This window comes from Mytilus trossulus, chromosome 1 (genome assembly GCF_036588685.1).
Source record: "Mytilus trossulus isolate FHL-02 chromosome 1, PNRI_Mtr1.1.1.hap1, whole genome shotgun sequence".
NCBI classification, from domain to species: Eukaryota; Metazoa; Mollusca; class Bivalvia; order Mytilida; family Mytilidae; genus Mytilus; species Mytilus trossulus.
In genome coordinates this window covers 7,614,231-7,640,267 of record NC_086373.1, presented here as the reverse complement: position 1 = coordinate 7,640,267, position 26,037 = coordinate 7,614,231, and the positions used below count along the sequence as shown (strand labels likewise).

The 26,037-nt window shown below is 30.0% G+C and overlaps 1 protein-coding gene across 3 annotated transcripts in view; it reads right to left on the bottom strand.

Annotated features, from left to right (window-relative positions):
• Positions 1-26,037, bottom strand: part of LOC134714053 (mitogen-activated protein kinase kinase kinase 1-like) — a 39,883-nt gene that overhangs the window by 11,946 nt on the left and 1,900 nt on the right. For 2 of the 3 annotated variants that reach the window (XM_063575302.1, XM_063575316.1), the window contains 15 exons: positions 24,193-24,310; positions 21,091-21,123; positions 18,677-18,808; positions 17,975-18,133; positions 17,104-17,220; positions 16,298-16,434; positions 15,654-15,775; positions 14,427-14,514; positions 14,158-14,311; positions 13,514-13,756; positions 12,951-13,072; positions 12,396-12,487; positions 10,458-12,050; positions 9,193-9,365; positions 8,588-8,749 (listed from right to left, as the gene is read on the bottom strand). In XM_063575302.1, the coding sequence (XP_063431372.1) occupies positions 8,588-8,749; positions 9,193-9,365; positions 10,458-12,050; positions 12,396-12,487; positions 12,951-13,072; positions 13,514-13,756; positions 14,158-14,311; positions 14,427-14,514; positions 15,654-15,775; positions 16,298-16,434; positions 17,104-17,220; positions 17,975-18,133; positions 18,677-18,808; positions 21,091-21,123; positions 24,193-24,310 (3,445 nt within the window). Of the gene's footprint in view, positions 1-8,587; positions 8,750-9,192; positions 9,366-10,457; positions 12,051-12,395; positions 12,488-12,950; positions 13,073-13,513; positions 13,757-14,157; positions 14,312-14,426; positions 14,515-15,653; positions 15,776-16,297; positions 16,435-17,103; positions 17,221-17,271; positions 17,291-17,974; positions 18,134-18,676; positions 18,809-21,090; positions 21,124-24,192; positions 24,311-26,037 lie in introns of all 3 variants that reach the window. The other variant, XM_063575309.1, reaches the window with a different exon arrangement.

The window sequence follows — 26,037 nt, the reverse complement described above, 5'->3', positions numbered from 1 at the left end:
TGAAAATACAAACATATATATGTACAGAGGCACTATTTCTAAAGAATGATATCTGAAAATACAAACATAAATATGTACAGAGGCACTATTTCTACAGAATGATATCTGAAAATACAAATATAAATATGTTCAGAGGCACTATTTCTACAGAATGATATCTGAAAATACAAATAGAAATATGTACAGAGGCACTATTTCTACAGAATGATATCCGAAAATACAAACATAAATATGTACAGAGGCACTATTTCTACAGAATGATATCTGAAAATACAAATATAAATATGTTCAGAGGCACTATTTCTACAGAATGATATCTGAAAATACAAATAGAAATATGTACAGAGGCACTATTTCTACAGAATGATATCTGAAAATACAAACATAAATATGTACAGAGGCACTATTTCTAAAGAATGATATCTGAAAATACAAACATAAATATGTACAGAGGCACTATTTCTACAGAATGATATCTGAAAATACAAATAGAAATATGTACAGAGGCACTATTTCTACAGAATGATATCTGAAAATACAAACATAAATATGTACAGAGGCACTATTTCTAAAGAATGATATCTGAAAATACAAACATAAATATGTACAGAGGCACTATTTCTACAGAATGATATCTGAAAATACAAATATAAATATGTTCAGAGGCACTATTTCTACAGAAATGATACCTGAAAATACAAACATAAATATGTACAGAGGAACTATTTCTACAGAATGATATCTGAAAATACAAATAGAAATATGTACAGAGGCACTTTTTCTACAGAATGATATCTGAAAATACAAACATAAATATGTACAGAGGCACTATTTCTAAAGAATGATATCTGAAAATACAAACATAAATATGTACAGAGGCACTATTTCTACAGAATGATATCTGAAAATACAAATAGAAATATGTACAGAGGCACTATTTCTACAGAATGATATCTGAAAATACAAACATAAATATGTACAGAGGCACTATTTCTAAAGAATGATATCTGAAAATACAAACATAAATATGTACAGAGGCACTATTTCTACAGAATGATATCTGAAAATACAAATATAAATATGTTCAGAGGCACTATTTCTACAGAAATGATACCTGAAAATACAAATATAAATATGTTCAGAGGCACTATTTCTACAGAATGATATCTAAAAATACAAACATAAATATGTACAGAGGCACTGTTTCTACAGAATGATATCTGAAAATACAAATAGAAATATGTACAGAAGCACTATTTCTAAAGAACGATATCTGAAAATACAAACATAAATATGTACAGAGGCACTATTTCTACAGAATGATATCTAAAAATACAAATAGAAATATGTACAGAGGCACTATTTCTACAGATTGATATCTGAAAATACAAACATATATATGTACAGAGGCACTATTTCTAAAGAATGATATCTGAAAATACAAACATAAATATGTACAGAGGCACTATTTCTACAGAATGATATCTGAAAATACAAATAGAAATATGTACAGAGGCACTATTTCTACAGAATGATATCTGAAAATACAAACATAAATATGTACAGAGGCACTATTTCTACAGAATGATATCTGAAAATACAAATAGAAATATGTACAGAAGCACTATTTCTAAAGAATGATATCTGAAAATACAAACCTAAATATGTAAAGAGGCACTATTTCTACAGAATTATATCTGAAAATACAAATAGAAATATGTACAGAGGCACTATTTCTACAGAATGATATCTGAAAATACAAACATAAATATGTACAGAGGCACTATTTCTAAAGAATGATATCTGAAAATACAAACATAAATATGTACAGAGGCACTATTTCTACAGAATGATATCTGAAAATACAAATATAAATATGTTCAGAGGCACTATTTCTACAGAAATGATACCTGAAAATACAAATATAAATATGTTCAGAGGCACTATTTCTACAGAATGATATCTGAAAATACAAATAGAAATATGTACAGAGGCACTATTTCTACAGAATGATATCTGAAAATACAAACATAAATATGTACAGAGGCACTATTTCTAAAGAATGATATCTGAAAATAAAAACATAAATATGTACAGAGGCACTATTTCTACAGAATGATATCTGAAAATACATATATAAATATGTTCAGAGGCACTATTTCTACAGAAATGATACCTGAAAATACAAATATAAATATGTTAAGAGGCACTATTTCTACAGAATGATATCTGAAAATACAAATAGAAATATGTACAGAGGCACTATTTCTACAGAATGATATCTGAAAATACAAACATAAATATGTACAGAGGCACTTTTTCTAAAGAATGATATCTGAAAATACAAACATAAATATGTACAGAGGCACTATTTCTACAGAATGATATCTGAAAATACAAATAGAAATATGTACAGAGGCACTATTTCTACAGAATGATATCTGAAAATACAAACATAAATATGTACAGAGGCACTATTTCTAAAGAATGATATCTGAAAATACAAACATAAATATGTACAGAGGCACTATTTCTACAGAATGATATCTGAAAATACAAATATAAATATGTTCAGAGGCACTATTTCTACAGAAATGATACCTGAAAATACAAACATAAATATGTACAGAGGCACTATTTCTACAGAATGATATCTGAAAATACAAATAGAAATATGTACAGAGGCACTATTTCTACAGAATGATATCTGAAAATACAAACATAAATATGTACAGAGGCACTATTTCTAAAGAATGATATCTGAAAATACAAACATAAATATGTACAGAGGCACTATTTCTACAGAATGATATCTGAAAATACAAATAGAAATATGTACAGAGGCACTATTTCTACAGAATGATATCTGAAAATACAAACATAAATATGTACAGAGGCACTATTTCTAAAGAATGATATCTGAAAATACAAACATAAATATGTACAGAGGCACTATTTCTAAAGAATGATATCTGAAAATACAAATATAAATATGTTCAGAGGCACTATTTCTACAGAAATGATACCTGAAAATACAAATATAAATATGTTCAGAGGCACTATTTCTACAGAATGATATCTGAAAATACAAATAAAAATATGTTCAGAGGCACTATTTCTACAGAATGATATCTGAAAATACAAACATAAATATGTACAGAGGCACTGTTTCTACAGAATGATATCTGAAAATACAAATAGAAATATGTACAGAAGCACTATTTCTAAAGAATGATATCTGAAAATACAAACATAAATATGTACAGAGGCACTATTTCTACAGAATGATATCTAAAAATACAAATAGAAATATGTACAGAGGCACTATTTCTACAGATTGATATCTGAAAATACAAACATAAATATGTACAGAGGCACTATTTCTACAGAATGATATCTAAAAATACAAATAGAAATATGTACAGAGGCACTATTTCTACAGAATGATATCTGAAAATACAAACATAAAGATGTACAGAGGCACTGTTTCTACAGAATGATATCTGAAAATACAAATAGAAATATGTACAGAAGCACTATTTCTACAGAATGATATCTGAAAATACAAATATAAATATGTTCAGAGGCACTATTTCTACAGAATGATATCTGAAAATACAAATAGAAATATGTACAGAGGCACTATTTCTACAGAATGATATCCGAAAATACAAACATAAATATGTACAGAGGCACTATTTCTACAGAATGATATCTGAAAATACAAATATAAATATGTTCAGAGGCACTATTTCTACAGAATGATATCTGAAAATACAAATAGAAATATGTACAGAGGCACTATTTCTACAGAATGATATCTGAAAATACAAACATAAATATGTACAGAGGCACTATTTCTAAAGAATGATATCTGAAAATACAAACATAAATATGTACAGAGGCACTATTTCTACAGAATGATATCTGAAAATACAAATAGAAATATGTACAGAGGCACTATTTCTACAGAATGATATCTGAAAATACAAACATAAATATGTACAGAGGCACTATTTCTAAAGAATGATATCTGAAAATACAAACATAAATATGTACAGAGGCACTATTTCTACAGAATGATATCTGAAAATACAAATATAAATATGTTCAGAGGCACTATTTCTACAGAAATGATACCTGAAAATACAAACATAAATATGTACAGAGGAACTATTTCTACAGAATGATATCTGAAAATACAAATAGAAATATGTACAGAGGCACTTTTTCTACAGAATGATATCTGAAAATACAAACATAAATATGTACAGAGGCACTATTTCTAAAGAATGATATCTGAAAATACAAACATAAATATGTACAGAGGCACTATTTCTACAGAATGATATCTGAAAATACAAATAGAAATATGTACAGAGGCACTATTTCTACAGAATGATATCTGAAAATACAAACATAAATATGTACAGAGGCACTATTTCTAAAGAATGATATCTGAAAATACAAACATAAATATGTACAGAGGCACTATTTCTACAGAATGATATCTGAAAATACAAATATAAATATGTACAGAGGCACTATTTCTACAGAATGATATCTGAAAATACAAATAGAAATATGTACAGAGGCACTATTTCTACAGAATGATATCTGAAAATACAAACATAAATATGTACAGAGGCACTATTTCTAAAGAATGATATCTGAAAATACAAACATAAATATGTAAAGAGGCACTATTTCTACAGAATGATATCTGAAAATACAAATATAAATATGTTCAGAGGCACTATTTCTACAGAAATGATACCAATATAAATATGTTCAGAGGCACTATTTCTACAGAATGATATCTGAAAATACAAATATAAATATGTTCAGAGGCACTATTTCTACAGAATGATATCTGAAAATACAAATAGAAATATGTACAGAGGCACTATTTCTACAGAATGATATCTGAAAATACAAACATAAATATGTACAGAGGCACTTTTTCTAAAGAATGATATCTGAAAATACAAACATAAATATGTACAGAGGCACTATTTCTACAGAATGATATCTGAAAATACAAATAGAAATATGTACAGAGGCACTATTTCTACAGAATGATATCTGAAAATACAAACATAAATATGTACAGAGGCACTATTTCTAAAGAATGATATCTGAAAATACAAACATAAATATGTACAGAGGCACTATTTCTACAGAATGATATCTGAAAATACAAATATAAATATGTTCAGAGGCACTATTTCTACAGAAATGATACCTGAAAATACAAACATAAATATGTACAGAGGCACTATTTCTACAGAATGATATCTGAAAATACAAATAGAAATATGTACAGAGGCACTATTTCTACAGAATGATATCTGAAAATACAAACATAAATATGTACAGAGGCACTATTTCTAAAGAATGATATCTGAAAATACAAACATAAATATGTACAGAGGCACTATTTCTACAGAATGATATCTGAAAATACAAATAGAAATATGTACAGAGGCACTATTTCTACAGAATGATATCTGAAAATACAAACATAAATATGTACAGAGGCACTATTTCTAAAGAATGATATCTGAAAATACAAACATAAATATGTACAGAGGCACTATTTCTACAGAATGATATCTGAAAATACAAATATAAATATGTTCAGAGGCACTATTTCTACAGAAATGATACCTGAAAATACAAATATAAATATGTTCAGAGGCACTATTTCTACAGAATGATATCTGAAAATACAAATAAAAATATGTTCAGAGGCACTATTTCTACAGAATGATATCTGAAAATACAAACATAAATATGTACAGAGGCACTGTTTCTACAGAATGATATCTGAAAATACAAATAGAAATATGTACAGAAGCACTATTTCTAAAGAATGATATCTGAAAATACAAACATAAATATGTACAGAGGCACTGTTTCTACAGAATGATATCTGAAAATACAAATAGAAATATGTACAGAAGCACTATTTCTAAAGAATGATATCTGAAAATACAAACATAAATATGTACAGAGGCACTATTTCTACAGAATGATATCTAAAAATACAAATAGAAATATGTACAGAGGCACTATTTCTACAGATTGATATCTGAAAATACAAACATATATATGTACAGAGGCACTATTTCTAAAGAATGATATCTGAAAATACAAACATAAATATGTACAGAGGCACTATTTCTACAGAATGATATCTGAAAATACAAATATAAATATGTTCAGAGGCACTATTTCTACAGAATGATATCTGAAAATACAAATAGAAATATGTACAGAGGCACTATTTCTACAGAATGATATCCGAAAATACAAACATAAATATGTACAGAGGCACTATTTCTACAGAATGATATCGGAAAATACAAATATAAATATGTTCAGAGGCACTATTTCTACAGAATGATATCTGAAAATACAAATAGAAATATGTACAGAGGCACTATTTCTACAGAATGATATCTGAAAATACAAACATAAATATGTACAGAGGCACTATTTCTAAAGAATGATATCTGAAAATACAAACATAAATATGTACAGAGGCACTATTTCTACAGAATGATATCTGAAAATACAAATAGAAATATGTACAGAGGCACTATTTCTACAGAATGATATCTGAAAATACAAACATAAATATGTACAGAGGCACTATTTCTAAAGAATGATATCTGAAAATACAAACATAAATATGTACAGAGGCACTATTTCTACAGAATGATATCTGAAAATACAAATATAAATATGTTCAGAGGCACTATTTCTACAGAAATGATACCTGAAAATACAAACATAAATATGTACAGAGGAACTATTTCTACAGAATGATATCTGAAAATACAAATAGAAATATGTACAGAGGCACTTTTTCTACAGAATGATATCTGAAAATACAAACATAAATATGTACAGAGGCACTATTTCTAAAGAATGATATCTGAAAATACAAACATAAATATGTACAGAGGCACTATTTCTACAGAATGATATCTGAAAATACAAATAGAAATATGTACAGAGGCACTATTTCTACAGAATGATATCTGAAAATACAAACATAAATATGTACAGAGGCACTATTTCTAAAGAATGATATCTGAAAATACAAACATAAATATGTACAGAGGCACTATTTCTACAGAATGATATCTGAAAATACAAATATAAATATGTTCAGAGGCACTATTTCTACAGAAATGATACCTGAAAATACAAATATAAATATGTTCAGAGGCACTATTTCTACAGAATGATATCTGAAAATACAAATATAAATATGTTCAGAGGCACTATTTCTACAGAATGATATCTAAAAATACAAATAGAAATATGTACAGAGGCACTATTTCTACAGAATGATATCTGAAAATACAAACATAAATATGTACAGAGGCACTGTTTCTACAGAATGATATCTGAAAATACAAATAGAAATATGTACAGAAGCACTATTTCTAAAGAACGATATCTGAAAATACAAACATAAATATGTACAGAGGCACTATTTCTACAGAATGATATCTAAAAATACAAATAGAAATATGTACAGAGGCACTATTTCTACAGATTGATATCTGAAAATACAAACATATATATGTACAGAGGCACTATTTCTAAAGAATGATATCTGAAAATACAAACATAAATATGTACAGAGGCACTATTTCTACAGAATGATATCTGAAAATACAAATAGAAATATGTACAGAGGCACTATTTCTACAGAATGATATCTGAAAATACAAACATAAATATGTACAGAGGCACTATTTCTACAGAATGATATCTGAAAATACAAATAGAAATATGTACAGAAGCACTATTTCTAAAGAATGATATCTGAAAATACAAACCTAAATATGTAAAGAGGCACTATTTCTACAGAATTATATCTGAAAATACAAATAGAAATATGTTCAGAGGCACTATTTCTACAGAAATGATACCTGAAAATACAAATATAAATATGTTCAGAGGCACTATTTCTACAGAATGATATCTGAAAATACAAATATAAATATGTTCAGAGGCACTATTTCTACAGAAATGATACCTGAAAATATAAACATAAATATGTACAGAAGCACTATTTCTACAGAATGATATCTGAAAATACAAACATAAATATGTACAGAAGCAATATTTCTACAGAATGATATCTGAAAATACAAATAGAAATATGTACAGAGGCACTATTTCTACAGAATGATATCTGAAAATACAAACATAAATATGTACAGAGGCACTATTTCTAAAGAATGATATCTGAAAATACAAATAGAAATATGTACAGAGGCACTATTTCTACATAATGATATCTGAAAATACAAACATAAATATGTACAGAGGCACTATTTCTACAGAATGATATCTGAAAATACAAACATAAATATGTACAGAGGCACTATTTCTACAGAACAATATCTGAAAATTCAAACATAAATAAGTGCATTCTTACATGAACATCTATATTTAATCAAACACAAATCAATTTGAATACACCAAACCTATCCTTTTTTAAATTAGTATATTTACCTATAGGGAAGTATGTTTAAGGACAAGCAAGTTTTGTTCTATTTACCTGTTTGACAGCCATAATGACCCCAGTTTTAACATCTCTGGATTGGTAACATGTGCTGTATGCTCCAGTGCCCAGTAATGGTCCTTTCTTCCAGTGGACATCTTCATAGTAAAACTTTGGTGCATTATCATTATCATTATTATTGTCTCGACTTTTGTAATCCTATAACAACAATAAGTACAGTGATTTATTGCTCACTTAAATGTTGTTGATTCTATGTTTAAGTAAATGGAAAAAAAATCATATATGTCAATGAGAACTTATATATAAAAACAGGATGTAGAAAATCTAAGAAAATAAAAGCATACAGTATAGCATACCATTTTATATTGGTACAGATCATGTAGCCTCAAAAAGTTTTATGAAATTAAGAAAAAAAAATAAAAAAATTTGAGTCATGTAAACTTGATTAAAACAAGACCAAATGATTTTTTTTTTCAAGTATTGCTGTAGAATAGAAGTAACTATAGCATTATAATTTAATCTTTCAAATGAATTGCAGTTGCAAATGTAGTTGTTTTCAGGTATTTTCGATATGCTTTCTTTTGTCTGTGTCTATGAAAGCTTGGCTTTTATTGGAAACTCTCTAGTATAACAAAACTTACATCCGGTTGTATTCTAATGGTAATCACTAACTCTCTCTCTGTAGGAGTTAATCCTGGTATTTTAGGTGTAGGTGGGTCTTTACTGGATACTTCTAATGCTTTAGCTAAAGCTATGGCTTCCTCTTTCTCTATCTCCTCCTTACACAGACATGATTCTCCATTTTTGTCATTATCTGATCAAAGGAAAAAATCTATTGGTTTTAATTTGACTTTAGGTGTCTTATTTTTACAGCCAAAAGTTATATAATTCATTCATTTCTTTAAAAAATTATTGTTGTCACTATTTCTGTAATATTCACAAAACTGTGATTAAATGTATTTTGACATTTCTTATATCAAATAAAAATTATGTTTGTTGTTCAAATTATTTTCTATGTTCCATATTCAATCAGATGAACTTTTCTAGTTTTTTTTGTTTTTCTCAATAAAAGTGAAAATCATTGGGAGAACATATACTGCTTCATCTCCTTCCAAGATTTAATGTTTGTGCATAAAATAGTTTAAACAAATTCCACCTCTTAACGCTTGTCCTTATATTAACCACAAGAGTGAACACTCTGATATGTCCTGCCTTCTTTACTAATCATTGATATTATGTTGATAGTCCTAAATATAAAACAATTTAAACATAAACCAAACTTTAACCCAGAAAACTAAAAATTGACCACTGATCCATGAAAATGAGGTTAAGGTGAGATAAACCATGCCAGGTACACATGTACAGCTAACAATTCTTCCATACAACAAATATAGTTGACCTATTGCATAAAGTTTTAAAAAAAAACCAGACAAAAACACTAAAACTTAACACTGAGCACTGAACCATGAAAATGAGGTCATGGTCAGATGATACCTGCCAGTTGTACATGTACACCTTACAGTCCTTCCATACACCAAATATAGTAGACATATTGCATACAGTATATGAAATAAAGACAAAAACACATCTGTATTGAAACATATAATAATATTTCCCATGAATTATTCAATTTTTTAAAGTCTCAAATTTCACACATACAAATTGTACATTTAAAATACTGTAAACTCAGAAATTAATGTGTGCATTTATTATTGCTATTTTGTCATTTTAGACTTAAATGCGATTTTAATTTTTACGATTTTGAGAAAAATCATGTTTAATTTATATAAAATATTTCAAAATGCGAGTTTAAATTTTTGCGTTTACAACTCTGTCGCATTTTTCGCAATAATAAAAACCTCGCATTAATTTCTGAATTTACAGTAAGTAATGAGATCATACATACTGTTATGGACAGCATTGTCTGGGAAATGTTTTGGTGATGGACAAGATGTAACTTCTGATTTAAACGACACTTTCCTGTCTTCTCTATTAGGTGTGCCTTTACTACTGGGTGAATCAAAGTTCAGTAACTCATCACTTGACAATCCACAGTCTGAAGATGCCAAGCGAGATCTACGGCGCTTTCGTCGGTCCAATGAGTCATCAGATGATAAGAACTTTTCATCTGATGACATAGAATACTGAAATTCTGTGGTTCCTGCATAATCTAATCCAGTAAGATCTTGACCTACGACAGAATCTAAAGGAACACAATCTGAAGAATTAACTGCACTTTCAGTCGTATTGTCTGTTTCAGTTTTAAAACTTTTGGAATGTTCCTCTATGCTGCCTTGTATAGATTGATCATCTATTTTAGATGAAGTTCTTACTTTGCATATGTCACCAGATAAGTCTAAATCATTACTTGTAGAGTTGTTCTCAGATGGAGGGTTTACAAATGTAGAATCTTCGGGATTAGGTGCCTCAAAAACATCATCGCTTGTGTTCAGTGGCAAAAACAACTTTTTTTTATGTGGTATATCCCTTTTTTCAATTGTATCTACTGCTTTATTTGCATGTACTTCTGTTATCTCCTCTGGAGTAGCAGGGAAGTCAGTTTCTAACAAGCCCGGTGATATGTTATTTTTTTGAATGACAGTTGAACTAATACGTGATATTGGTGGAGGTGGGGTTAAAATAGGTCCTGTTTCTAATATTTCATAACTACCACGTCTGCTTGATGGTCTCGGTGGAATAGGTGGAGGATTTTTGTCTGGTGATTGAGCAGGTGGGTTGACAGTATCTGTAATTTCATTGTTTAGCACTTCACTTAATTTATTAGATACGCCATCTATGGTTTCTTTCCCTTCCTCTTCTACTTTTAAGCTTGGTGTCCTTTTAGATTTTTGTTTTCGTCTTGAATGAATAGGTGTGTTTGGTGGAGCAGTTGGTAATGGTCGAGTAGTACAAGCCTCACCATCTAAATGTGTTACAGGAGAGTTACACCGTGGAGTCGACACAGGTGTAACAGTGGGTGAATCATCTGAATGTTGACTATTTCTAATACCATGATGTAATTCTTGAACTATTTTTTCGGACAATTGAAAATCATTAACTATTCTCCACAAACGCTTTTTCATATTAGCACCTACATTTGTGTCAATAGCAGTGAGCATTTCTTCTAAATCATCTATCATACTTTCAATATGAGCAGAAAATCTACACACAAGTAGAAACACACGTCTAGACATTCGACTTATTCTCATGTGAGAATTTGAAACCCCTTTAATAGCAAATCTAGCAATGGCTAAGAGTCTATCCTGTACGGAAGGTTTATGATATACGTCTCTCGACTTAGAGGACGGAGCAGGACCTTCTTCATCTGCTGATCTTCCATCTGGTGGATTCCTCGGCAGCAGCTCGTTGTGAAATTCTTCAAATAACCTCTCCAATACATATAATCTTCCAAGTAACCATTGCCAGGCAACTGATTCACCATCATAATCTTCAGTCATACACTTAATGATATAATCTAGACCATGTAATCCGTGCCCACCTGTAACAGAATAACATACTATCTTTTCAGAACTTCTTACATTGTTAATGTCTATCTTAATGTGAAGGGCTGAACATTTAATATTCTTCTAATAAAGTACTGTAATTACACTCATAAAGTTAGTCTGTTGTAACATTTGATTTTCTTCAAATATCAGGAAATACTTTAGTTTTGATGGTCACCGGACCCATTTTTTTTTTAATCAATCTGATCTTATACAGATCGGTCATGAAATTTTATCTGTCTGACTTTTATTTTTATTTACAAGACATCTGTAAGTTTTATTAAGGCTTTCAAAAATAAAAAATTTTGCACAAATATAAAAAAGAACAAATTTAAACATACCAGAATTATGTATTTCTTTACCCACAGCTAATTCTCCATCTTGTCCCTTTCCTATTTCTACTATTGTTGATAAAGATAACTGACTAGTACGCCTGTAATTTACATCAGAAATATGAACACAAACAAAACAAGAAAGAAAAAAGTTTTGCACATACAAAATTACAAACAAGTCTAATATATCATTCAGGGTACCTGTTTATCTGGAACAAATAATTCTATCATATTTCTAAAGGTTTACATTTTCATGATTTTTTTCATCTTCACTTTTGCTTTATATTAAAAACTATCAACAGTTATTTGCTAGAAAATTATTTTTACTATGAATATATAATTGTTTTACAAATTGATAACTAATAGTATCTGGTCAATTTTTCAACCCCCTAGACACCTCAATTCAGAAAATATTATACATGATATATCTTGGATTTGACAAATGAGTTTGTACATATGTGTACCAGAAATTGATTCCACAACTAGGATTTCAGTAAAATACACCAACCATTTCTAAATCCTAAAATCATGACTGAATAATACATTTTATTTACTAAAACAAACCTGTTTCCATCTGTGCATTTGATAGCAACAGCATCAACTATAGACTTCAGTAATCTTTCTAGTCTTAGCTTCTGATGCTGCTCTCTACATGGTGTGTATGACAATATTGTTCTTAAAGTTCTCTGAAATAAGATAATTCAAGTGATAAATTTCTTTTCTCCTTTATTCATAACAAATTGTTATTCAAACTGTATATTGATTTCTCGGTGAAAGGACACCAGTTATTTAGTATTGTTTGATAGACAGTGAATACTACTACCTGAATTACCATAAAATCATTTCAGTAACAATGCCACATAATTATTTACTCATAGGGATTAAATTTGGATTGCTATGATAAAAGGGAGATAATTTGTGTTTTTCTGGGTGAACATGGGAGATAACTCTATTGCATCAGTGATTATAATTTCCAACTAAAACACAAGTTTATATAAAGTCCCATGCATTGTCATTTGTTGTATATATTAAGCTTAGTAACACTAGAAATTAACCTGGCAGCAAAAGAAAACAAAAAAAATAAACTATTTTCATAACACTACTAAAAAAGGTTTATAGATACTTACCAATGAAGCAACATAAACTCTGTAAACCGGATCGTTGCTCATAAAGGCCAGTATCTGACAGCAACATTCTAACGTGGTATGGGTTGCTGTCTGTCTTTCTGGAGATACCAGCACACCTGATCTACCTTCTCCCATCCCTCTCATTAACACTGCCTGTACCTCTTTACTTAAATGATTTAATGCTGATTCTCTTATTGACCAATTCTTTGTGAAAAAACAGGACACCAAATCCTCTCCAAACACCTGGAAAAAGTCAATGTTATGCTCAAATATCTCTAAATAAAACTAAAGAAGACTAATGAAATTTCTGTGTCATTTGGTCTCTTGTGGAGAGTTGTCTCATTGGCAATCATACCACATCTTATTTTTTTACAATGAACGACTGTTATTCTTTTTTTTTCAATAGTTTTGAAATCTGGTCATTACAATGCCTACAACAATATATTCATTCCTATTCAAGGGACATTGCTATTTATTTTTCTTTTGAATTATTTTAATCTGGGGTGACAAATTAAGGTTGGAAAATGGCATTACATCTGAACAATTGCATCATTAAACAGTAAATCTAAACATGTATCCCTGTATATTTTTTCCTTCAATATTATCAATACTGTAAGTTGTTCTTATCATTCCTAGAAACAAACCTCTATCCAGGGTGAGGCCATTTCCTTAAATTCTGAAGGTACTGGATCAGCATATGGAAGACGGGTCTCTGCTGCAGACGCCTGTGGCTGGGGTGATGGAGCTCTTGTGTTTGGAGGGGCCCCTGGTGGCTCTCTTGATACTGGTTCTTCATGACTGTGATAGAAATTTTACATTTAAATACATAAAATGTGAATTTCATATGCAAACAATGACAATTTTTAAAATGGTAGGTACAATAACTATTTGAGTCAGTCAGACAGGTCCTTACCTTTTCACTTCAAATGTGTTTGCTTTCCACTTTGCTCTGCACAATGGACAAATTAATGGGTCATTCTGTCTGCGACACAGCTCAAACCCTACAACATATTCAAATTGTTATAATAGAGACAGTTACATATAAGATCATAATTTCTTTCACATTTTTAACTCAGATTAAAGTTTGTAAATGTGGAAGTCAAATTCTTCTCCATAAAATATATCTAACTTGAAAGCAAGGTCTCAAGATGGATCAATATACTGTGTTGATGTGTTGAAAACAAAGTGACCAGGATCATCATTATAAAATACATTGATTATCATATTTTACTTTTTGCATATATATATTCTGTAAATTCTGATTATTGGCAAAAAATGTTCCTGGTTAAGATTCAAATTTGATAGACTGTTGACACACAGATATGTCTTGACTGTGTGTAATTTGATAGTAAAATCCACATTTGTAAATTAAGAATTAAATACTTTTAACATGCATGTAAATTAACTTATTATAGATACCAAGATTAAAATTTAAATATTTGAGCCAGACACGACTTATGTCTACAAAAGACTAGTCAGTGAGGCTCAAATAAAACAAGAATGTGTCCAAAATACACAGATTCCCCGCTCTCACTATCATTTTCCATGTTCAGTGGACTGTGAAATTGGGTAAAAAATCTAATTTGGCATCAAATTTAGAAAGAGCATACCAAAGGGAACATGTGTACTAAGTTTCAAGTTGATTGAACTTCAGCTTCATCAAAAACTACCTTGATTAAAAACTTTAACCTGAAACTCACACTTTCATTTTCTATGTTCAGTGGACTGTGAAATTGGGGTCAAAAGTCTAATTTGGCTTTAAAATTAGAAAGATCATATTAGCAACTATCGTAGGTGGGGCATAAAAATGTTAAAGGCCAAATGAAGTACGAAGTTGAATAGCAGTAAGGACCAAAAATTCATAAAAGTTTTGCAAAATACAGCTTATTGTAAAATATTAAAATTCAATGAAATAGTTGCCATGGAAATGAGGCGTGTAAATGCTAATGAAACTTTATATTACATAATATTGATGAACTAGAACGGTTTCTCTTCAACTGAACTTATCACAAACTTTATCTGTTCTCCGCCATTTCTGTAGTCTTCAGTAAGCAAACTAAATTTAATGCTCAAAGGGAGAGAACTAACATAAATTGTGTTTTAAACGCTGACTTGTGATGAGTTTAGTAATAGTACTTACAGACAGCTATACAATGATGATGAAGTCTATTTTGACAGCCATTTTCACACTTGAGAAGACTTTCTCCCTCTAGCATCTCCAGCAGACATATTGGACATGTATCTTCTTCTTCCTTTACACTTCTGTAACAACAAATTTCATCGCATTACAATTAGTGATTTCACTTATATAATCAAAATACAAGAAGCATACAAAAAAGCTCTTAAAATGTGTGTCACTTATACAAATGATTAATAAAATTGACTTTTTCTTCATTTTTTCATATCTTAAAAAGGCTGAAAAACTTCTCTTTTCTTCGTTAAAAAAATTACTTTGAAAGAGGGAGATTTTCAAAACACTTTTGAATTGTATTGCCCTACTCACACTATCATTTTCTATGTTCAGTGGACTGTGAAATTAGTGTAGTAACTCTAATTTGCAATTTAAATTAGACAGATCATATGAAATGGAACATGTGTACTTAGAATAAAATTGATTTGGCTTCAACATCCTCAAAAACTAGCTTGACCAAAAACCTGAAGCAGGACAAACAGACAAAAGTACAGAAGGAATGAACAGAGGCATAGATGGAAAAACGTTATGCCCCTAAAGGAGGCATAAAAAATAATTAATAGCACTGTAGTTCTGGGGCTAGTGTGACTTACCCGATTTCTGACTGTGTTGGTGTGACCTCAGGTGATACAGACTCTGAAGACGATCCCTTCTTATTTTCTTTCTCCTTTCTCTTCTTAGAAATTCTTAGTGATACTTTGTTTTGATATATTCTGAACAAACTTTCCACCTAAAAGTAAACAAACATTTGGAAATTGAATTTCATAGTTTAAAAGCTTGTTAAATAAATTAAGAGTGCCATGCATGAAAAATACATATAGCCATTACATTTTTATTACCTGACTATTAAATGATATTTCATTGTTTATTCTATTTCATTCTCTAAATTATGTATGTAGACATAAACATTGTTGCCAATTAGTATTCTTTTTGTTTGTAATACATATTTTTTCAACTGTTCAAAGATCCTTGATTTGTTTCATGTGGCATATGCCATATAGAGTGTAATATCAGCAGGTGAAAAACTTGACACATATTTTCAGTTTGTAGTTGTGAATTGATCAGCTGATATCTTATACATTTGTTAAAAGTCACACATGGTTTCCAAAACCAAGTTCCCACAATTTACTTTACAAATTCATTTTTTGTAGGATTTCTTTGTGTTCCTTCATCAACTTTAGTAACAGGATCAACAAAATTATGATAATTAATTATGGTACCATAGTGACATGTTTTTTTCATAGCTAGAAGTTGGCAACTATTGAGTATAAACACAAATGATGTTTCTTTCATTGGGTTGCTGTCTAACTTATGTATACCAAATTCCTTTACTCTTATTCAGAGTCCTAACTGTAGGTAAAATATATGTAAATATGATACAATTAAGATCAAGTCATACCTCATAATTTTTCAGAGTTCTGCTCCATAGGCAAGGGTCCCCTTCTTGTACTTTGAATACTCTTAACATGACAAACAAAACGTGAACACAATGTGGGCCTTTTCCACAGCTACACGTCTGAAAAGATAATATATTTATATGTCAACAAAACATGAACACAATGTGGGCCTTTACCACAGCTACATGTCTGAAAAGATAATATATTTATATGTCAAAAAAACATGAACACAATGTGGGCCTTTACCACAGCTACATGTCTGAAAAGATAATATATTTATATGTCAACAAAACATGAACACAATGTGGGCCTTTTCCACAGCTACACGTCTGAAAAGATAATATATTTATATGTCAACAAAACTATATTTTCAGAAATAAGCTATACATAAATAATTGTAAATAAATCAAATCATATTTAGTTTTTTCATCTTATAAAAAAATGTTCATAAATTAATCAAATGATGGAGAAGAAAATATTATCAGGAAGACAAGAAACTGGCAAAATATTATCAGGAAGACAAAAAACTGGCAAAATATTATCAGGAAGACAAGAAACTGGCAAAATATTATCAGGAAGACAAAAAACTGGCAAAATATTATCAGGAAGACAAGAAACTGGCAAATTTAATATGTAAATGCATCTTTGGTTAAAATGAATGCATGCTTTGTTTAAAAAATTAAAATGATACTTGCAAACAATATAGTATCAGAAATTTATATTTTTCCTAACTGAAAGGTCATGCTAATTTTCAACAAAATTCATATAAGAAAAATCATTCTGATACTGTAGTAAATTAAGTATTATCAAGTAATTTTTAGTCAAGGTATAAAAATACAAGCACATGAATATACTTTCTCACTAAGTAACTACCTGTGGACCAATGATAACCCTGAATTTATGATCGGGTGAATCTCCACCAATGAGAAATGAGTTTGGTCCGTTCTGCTGAAGTAAATATAACCTTGCTCTCTGTACCTTCTCTATTCTATTTTTGGTTAACAGACTTGAACCTTGGCTTTGTTTATTAAACTGAAAATAAAGAGAAAAAAAAATTATTTGGTTGCTAAGTTTTCTATTCAGATATCGTTTTGAATGAATTTACAATGATAATTAATTGTCCAAAAGCAGCCTTCAAAAACTTCAAATAATTTTTAGCATTATAAACAATAAGATGGTACATGGTTGTTTCTTTATTATATGATTATTTGCATTGTTTGTTTTTATCTGATGTACTTCAATGAATGAGGATTGTAAACAGTGATTTTTTTTCTAATTTCAATTCTTTTAATTCTGGAACAACCACTCTGATACTTATCCAGATCAAAATGATGTCTTCTAAAAAGATAATATTTAATAATAATGTGTAACATTTTCAAAATCTTCAATATAATGCATAATCATCACAGGACATGCTGCAAATTGTGAAAGCTTTTTACTACATTTGAATAAAAAAAAATGTTCATTTTCATATATTTCATACAGTGTTACAACCAATATTTTAGCAAAAGAAATAAGATTTCAAGGCCCTATTTGTTGTGTATAAAACATTGTGCTGAGTTTACTTCAACTTACAGAATTAGAAGGAGAAATTCGTCTCCTAAAAGAGTTACTTTGTGATAGATTATTACTGTTAACAACTTGTTGTTTAAAGGTAGAATCCACATTTCTGTTAAATGACTTCTTTCTCATTACTCCACCACCATCCTGCAAAAACAAAGGATCAAATACAAACTTCTGAAATAATAATGTGCACAATAAAAAAAAACACACAAAGTTGTCTGACATTTTTACGATATCTTTCATGATGACTTTTAAGCAAATAATGAAAGAATCTTGTTTTTATATAGATTAGATCGTTGGTTTCCATTTGAATGGTTTTACACAAGTCATTTTTGGGGCCCTTTATAGCTTGCTGTCTGATGTGAGCCAAGGTTCCCCATTGAAGACTGTACTTTGACCTATAATGGTTTTCTTTTAAAAATTGTGACTTGCAGATGGAGAGTTGTCTCATTGGCACTCATACCACATCTTCTAATAAATAATTACACAATTTTAGCATCATATCCTGTATGGGTTTTATTTATAGTTTACTTCTTTTTTTTTACAATGAACTGTATATTTTCACATCCCCTGATCAGTAAATAGTCTGACATCTCCTTCTTTTTATATTCAAATGATATATTGCAAAAGACAGAATAGAAAGCTTTAGTCAAAATGCCAAAAAACACAGTAGACCAGAAATGATCTTTTCCGTGATAGATGAAAACTTTATTCTCATGACCAGCTTTGAGCTTTTTTTTTTTTGGACAGTTGAAGTGAGTGGAGCACAATATTCTGAGCTTTATGGGTGATGAAACTTTTTCATGGGTTTCTTTTTAGTCTTTTAGAAATCTTGCAATTCATTCCAAAATTTAGATACACAAAATGCCATCAAGTCTCCATACCTTTTTTTAACTGAATTCAGTATTCAAAATTTTTTCATTTTAATAAATTCCCATTTGTCATGTTTTGGTCCTTCATAGCTTACTTGACATAGTATCACTGTGTATCATTGTACAGCGGATAAAGTTACTAACCAAGCAGGCATGATTGATTTTGAACTGACACGGCAACAAAATCTTTGTTTGATTTTATCAACATTCAGTGTAAATTTCTCAACATCTGAAATTCCTGCTCCAAAATAATTTTTCCTATTTATAAGACAACTTTTATATTTTAATAAGAACAATAAACTTGTAAATGTGCAAATAGTTGTGAATGCCAACACAAACTTTCAATTTTGATACAATTGTTGAGATATTTACATGTTTTACCTGAAAGAAAGCCAATATAGGGCAAAAGTAATAGTTACCAATCATTAACCTACCTATGATAAATAAAATATCGAAAAATCATATGCATGAAAGATTTCAATGCCAATTATTGATACAACTATACTTAGGCCAAAAAAAAATATATGTCTGTTTCCTGTTTCCCGACCGACCCTGACTCAAACCCCCCAATCCTAGATCTTTTTATTCAATTCCGGTCCAGAAAAATGTGTTTCCGGTCCGATCCAGATCTGTATCTTACTATGCCCAAACAATCAAAATGGCTGCTCCCAGCACAAATGTGCTACACTTAAGGCTTAAAAAATGTCAGCACTGGGAGGATTATTCAATTAAAGCTTCTGTAGAGAGATTAAATCATTTTGGGGTACAGGACCCTAACCAAACATGACATTTAACCGACTGCAAATCTGACAGGGAGTGCAAAAATAATTTTAAAAAAATAAAAAATCTCCTAACCTACCGACCCAGATTTATTTGCCTTGGCAGCAGGAAACAGACATATATATTTTTTGACCTTATAACACAGGCACAGTGGCCTTCTATCAGAAAAATAGTTGCAACGAATATAGAATTATATCGGATGAGACAAGTGCCAACTTCTTTGACAAGTATTTGCACGTTTTTAGTAATTATTCTTGTTTTGAGAAAATAATGAGACATCTCTTAAAATCAACTTACGACCAAATCATTTCTTAAAACAACAAATATGTTTAGATTGAGGTACACATTGATATTATGTGAACAAAACAACGATTTTTGTTACCTTGTGAGCCTGTGAGGTCCAAATTGATCACACCCACTTGGTTAGTACCTATATCTGCTGTACTGATGATACACAGTTGAGTACAGGTTTAGTTTAAAACAACAGTATTAAATTGTTACCCTTTTTTTTAATGAGTAATTAATTTTACTTTTAAAAGTAGTGAATATATCTATGATGATATATGTTTCAATCAAAATTCAGCATACAACACAAAACCCAAAACACTATTTAGTTTTCTTAAAATAATAATTTGACAAGAAAAGGGTTAAAGCTTTATAACTTCTACATGGAACTCAGTTTTATAAGGTTGGCAATGGCTTAAAGGTATATATGTACTGTTAAAGCCATTATAAAACTAAGGTCCATGCAACTTAATTTAAAACAACATGTACCTGAGATCCTGCTCCACTTCCATTTCTTACAAGCTGGAAAATAAAGAAGAACAGCTATAAGATAAAACTCAATCAAAACATAAGGGAAATTCAAATTTTCCTTAAAGTTTAAAGAAAACAAGAGGCTCTCAAGAGCCTGAATTACTCACCTTAATTCTTTTGGTTAAATCTCTCATCAATGATTATTTTGGCTTTTCAATTTATTTAAATGTTCTTTGGATCATCCTTTTTTCTTCAAAAGCCAAAAAAAATAATCATTTTCTCCTATATGTTCTATTTTAGCCATAGGAGCTATGTTTCTTGACATACAAGGAAATAAAATATAAAATTTATACTAGATACTCTGAAACTCATTAAGCCTAAGTTTGGCTGAAATTGATACAGCAGTTTCAAAGGAGAAGATTTTTTAAAGTAAGTCAACATGATGAACAAATTGTGAAAAAAAGTCTTTAAAGGGCAATAACTCCTTAAGGGGTCAATTGACAATTTTGGTCAAATTGACTTATTTGTAGATCTTACTTTGCTGAACATTATTGCTGTTTACAGTCTATCTCTATCTTTAATAATATTCAAGATAATAAACAAAAACAGCAAAATTTCCTTAAAATTACCAATTCAGGGGCAGCAACCCAACAACGGGTTGTCTGATTCATCTGAAAATTTCAGGGCAGATAGATCTTGACCTGATAAACAATATTACCCCCGGTCAGATTTGCTCTAAATGCTTTGGTTTTTGAGTAATAAGCCAAAAACTGCATTTGACCCCTATGTTCTATTTTTAGCAATGGCGACCATGTTTGTTGATAGATCAAAACTTCGGATACAATTTACAAACTAGATACCCTAAGGAACATTCAGTTAAAGTTTGGAAGTATTTGGCCCAGTAGTTTCAGAGGAGAAGATTTTTGAAATAGTTTACGAGGACAGACGACGACGGACGACGACAGACGACGACAGACGACGACAGACGACGGACGCCAAGTGATGGCATAAGCTCACTTGGCCCTTTCGGCCAGGTGAGCTAAAAAGGGAATATATGTAACAACTACTTAAATGGTATAAACAGCATTTAAGATTCCAGATCAAAATTAATATGTTTTTTTAAAAACCACTACTTCAGAAATGAAATTTTTAACCTGATGCAAAACATAATACTAGTAAGGGCCTAATGTCCAACATATTATATAATGATTACAGGGTCCTCTGATGTCTTTAGAAATACAGCCATATGCAAGGAATACAGTATGCAGTACAAAACTACTGCCAGACCATTGCAACGTTGTATACTGTGCAACATTGAAAAATTTTCTGTAATTTCTGTAGTCATAACAAGCTGTAACACCCATCACTACATGTAGCAAGAAATATGATAGGATGGTAATAAGAAGCTTAGGAGCATGTCTTTCTAGCTTTTTGACTGATGGATCTATCACATTTGTTCCCCACCAATAGTAGGTATAATGCACATTTTATTCTTATTTAAGAGGTTCCCACAGAAAATAATTCATTAGAATTGGAATGGGATTCTAAAGGTTTTGTCATAAATAGCAGCTTTACTGCTATAGAAAATTATTTCTCTGTTAAAAATTAAATTTTCAGATAATTCATGTACTGCTTGAAAAATGTTACTTGTTGAGTCTTATATTTTTAAGTTAAACAACTAATTTAATACACTTCACTATAGCTCCATCTCAGGAATTAAGTTTTCAAAAGCATGATTTTAAAAAAAAATGTTTAAAATGAAATGACCAATTACAGACAACGAATACATTGTTGGAACTTTCCATAAATAAATAAAATATAATCAAATACATGTTACAGTACCATTTTATGATTTCAGCATCTTGTTTCCTCTGCTGACCTGATGTTTACACAAAATTATGAACACTGCTTAATAAGGTCCTCTCTTTTTCTCTCCTTAAAATGACATATTCACAGCACATAGCTGTGAATGTGTGGGAAGCATCACTGTACTTAAATGTCAACAACCAACAGTCACATTCCATGTATATTATATTTTCTAATATAAAAATCAGTTTGTGTGCAGTTGTCTCATTAGCAACCTATCACATTTTCTTGATTTTTAAACCTTTATATTTAAACGTGCTAAATAGTAAACATCAACTGATCATGCCAAATCGTAATCAATTATTCTTCTACATGTAATAATGGTTGCTAAAGATGGTGCTACATTTGGTGGCAGCAGTGGGATACACAGCATAGATAATAATGAATACAGCAATAATATAGACTGTTTAAAGTAAAATTTGCATAATGAAAAAGTATTGTGATAAGTAGGTATCCACTCTTTACCTCAGGATCATTTTTTTCTGTGATTGATATATTACAAGAATGGGAATCCATATAAATATTAGTTGCAATGTTTTGATACAAATATGTTAATAATAAACATTTTACACTGTTTGACACTAGTTTAAATAAAAATATGGTGTGAAAAATGGCTCATGTTATGCTCACTTTAGAAAATACAGGTGTGTTTAACACATCAGGATAAAAGTCATGTCTACCCAAAAAACCTGATATAAGTATTATTTCATTAGTTGCAATTATAGAAACAGAACTTCTGATTAAATCAAATTTAAATGAATCAGGGGTACATCAAACTGGCTGTAACTTGAGATTAAACCCACAAAAACTCCTGAAATATGGCAAAACAAGAATGTGTCCCTAATACTCTGATGCCCCATCCACAATACCATTTTCTTAGTTCAGTGGACCGTGAAAATGGAGTCAAAACCTCTAATTTGGCATTAAAATTAGAAAGATCATATCATAGGAAACATGTGTACTTAGTTTCAAGTTGATAAGATTTCAACTTCATCAAAAAATACCTTGACCAAAAACTTTAACCTGAAGCGGGACAGACGAATGAACAAACAGATGAATGAACTAACGGACTCACAGACCAGAAAACAAAATGCCCATAAATGGGGCATAAAAACAAAAACAAGGGATTGTATATGATGATGACATGTTACTATGGCAGCACAAAGCCCTTCAACATTATTTAGAGATAAAAATAGTTTTATAATAAATTCCTAGAATGTGTCTCAAATGATGAAGTAAAGAAACAAAATATACCTTTCCACTTTTGTTCTTTTTCTTTTCTATCAAATGTCTTTTCCATGATGGAACTCGCTTTGGTTTTTCATTTAGTTTAGAATCTTCATTGTGTATCTTCCTACTGTCCTTAATAGCTCTGAAAAAGTATACATGGAAAATTCAAATTTTTAATTGAATTATATATCAAATATTACTAGCAACAACAAATAATGCTCATTATTACAAGTATATGATAATCAAGATAAATGCTCATAATGAAAATTAAATCAAATAACAAAATTTATTACATATAAAAAGAAAATAATTTTAATGGTCAACAATATTGAACATGCATATAAATAATGAATGAATGATTTATTACATGCTCCAATTAATTATGGACATGAAGCATGCATAAATATGTATATATATATGAAATATACTGTTTCAATTATTTTTGGTTAGTTAACTTGAGTACAAGAATTTGGAAGCACATGCATATACATACAAGTTTTCTCCCAAAAGTATCCAAGGTGTGCCCCTTATAATTGGAGTCAATTGATATTTCATGGACTGGTAATTATTTTGTATATATAGTCACATCACTATATTTTGTGATGAAACATTTGATTCTTGTTCCTTTGTTAAAGTCGAACAGCACTAAATTGTGGTGAGAATAATTAAAAGAGGGGGGGGGGGAGAAAACTTGAATTATGTTGTAGTATAAGCTTAGGCAGAAGATGCTGGAACTATGTACATTTATATAACAGCAGTTTTTTGTTATTTACATAGGCAACTAGCTATAATAATGTACTAAACATTTCATGCATGCTGTATTCTTTATTTAGAAACTTTTCTTCATAAGTCTTTGCAAAGTGCTGATTATCATGATTATAATAATAATATAGAGTTTCATACATGTATAATACCTGCAAGATGATTTAAAAATTGCAGTATAAAATAAGGTGGTAAATGGCTTGATTAAATTAATAATGTTTCAACAATTGTTATTTATATATTTGAGTATATTTTTTCTTCATTTTTTTCCTAATTGTTTCCAAACTATATGAGGAAGAACCCTTTTAAACAACTTACATCTACATATATTTTACATGTATGGTGTTAGTAATGATGTGAATTATGAGAAAATCTGCTGAAGCATTATAATTCAATCATCTGGTTCTCAGAAATATGATGTATAAACATAAAACAATATGAAATCAAAGATGGATATCTATTTAATTAACAACCATTTTCAAGTATTGTTCAAATATTTGTATCTATACAAATTAAACAGTGAAGACAGTTGTTTACCCCTTACAAATTTGTCCAATACCCGGTCATGGAAACAAAAGGATCTGTACAAATCAAAATTTTAAACAGGAAATAAATAATAACTTATTATGACTGAATTTTGAATGACATGAATCTGAAAACCAGATAAGTGTTTTAACAAAAATGTGAAGATATAATATAATTTATTGACAGACTTTCTTTCACACACAAGTGGTTGTCAACTTTTCAAACATCCAAAACTATTTAATGGGAAATTTGTCATTGGACTTATTTTACATTGCTTTATTTCTTTTCTCAAATTTTTTAAAACAAAATTGGAAGATTGGTTCTCTAAACAATACTAAAGATTAACTTTTGACTTCCCTGCAAGACTTCATTGGAAATTTCAAAACTTTAGAAGAATATGCTTGGAGGCTCATTCAGTATCTGGGAAGTTGACACCTACTTTATCATGCTTCTAAAAGAAAGCCACAGTCATGATTCATGAATGTTATACATTTTGTGAGCATGCAGGGATGCAGTACAAATAAATGACATGTGCAAAAAAGTGATGGCCATTAACCAACTATATTTACAATTCATATTGCA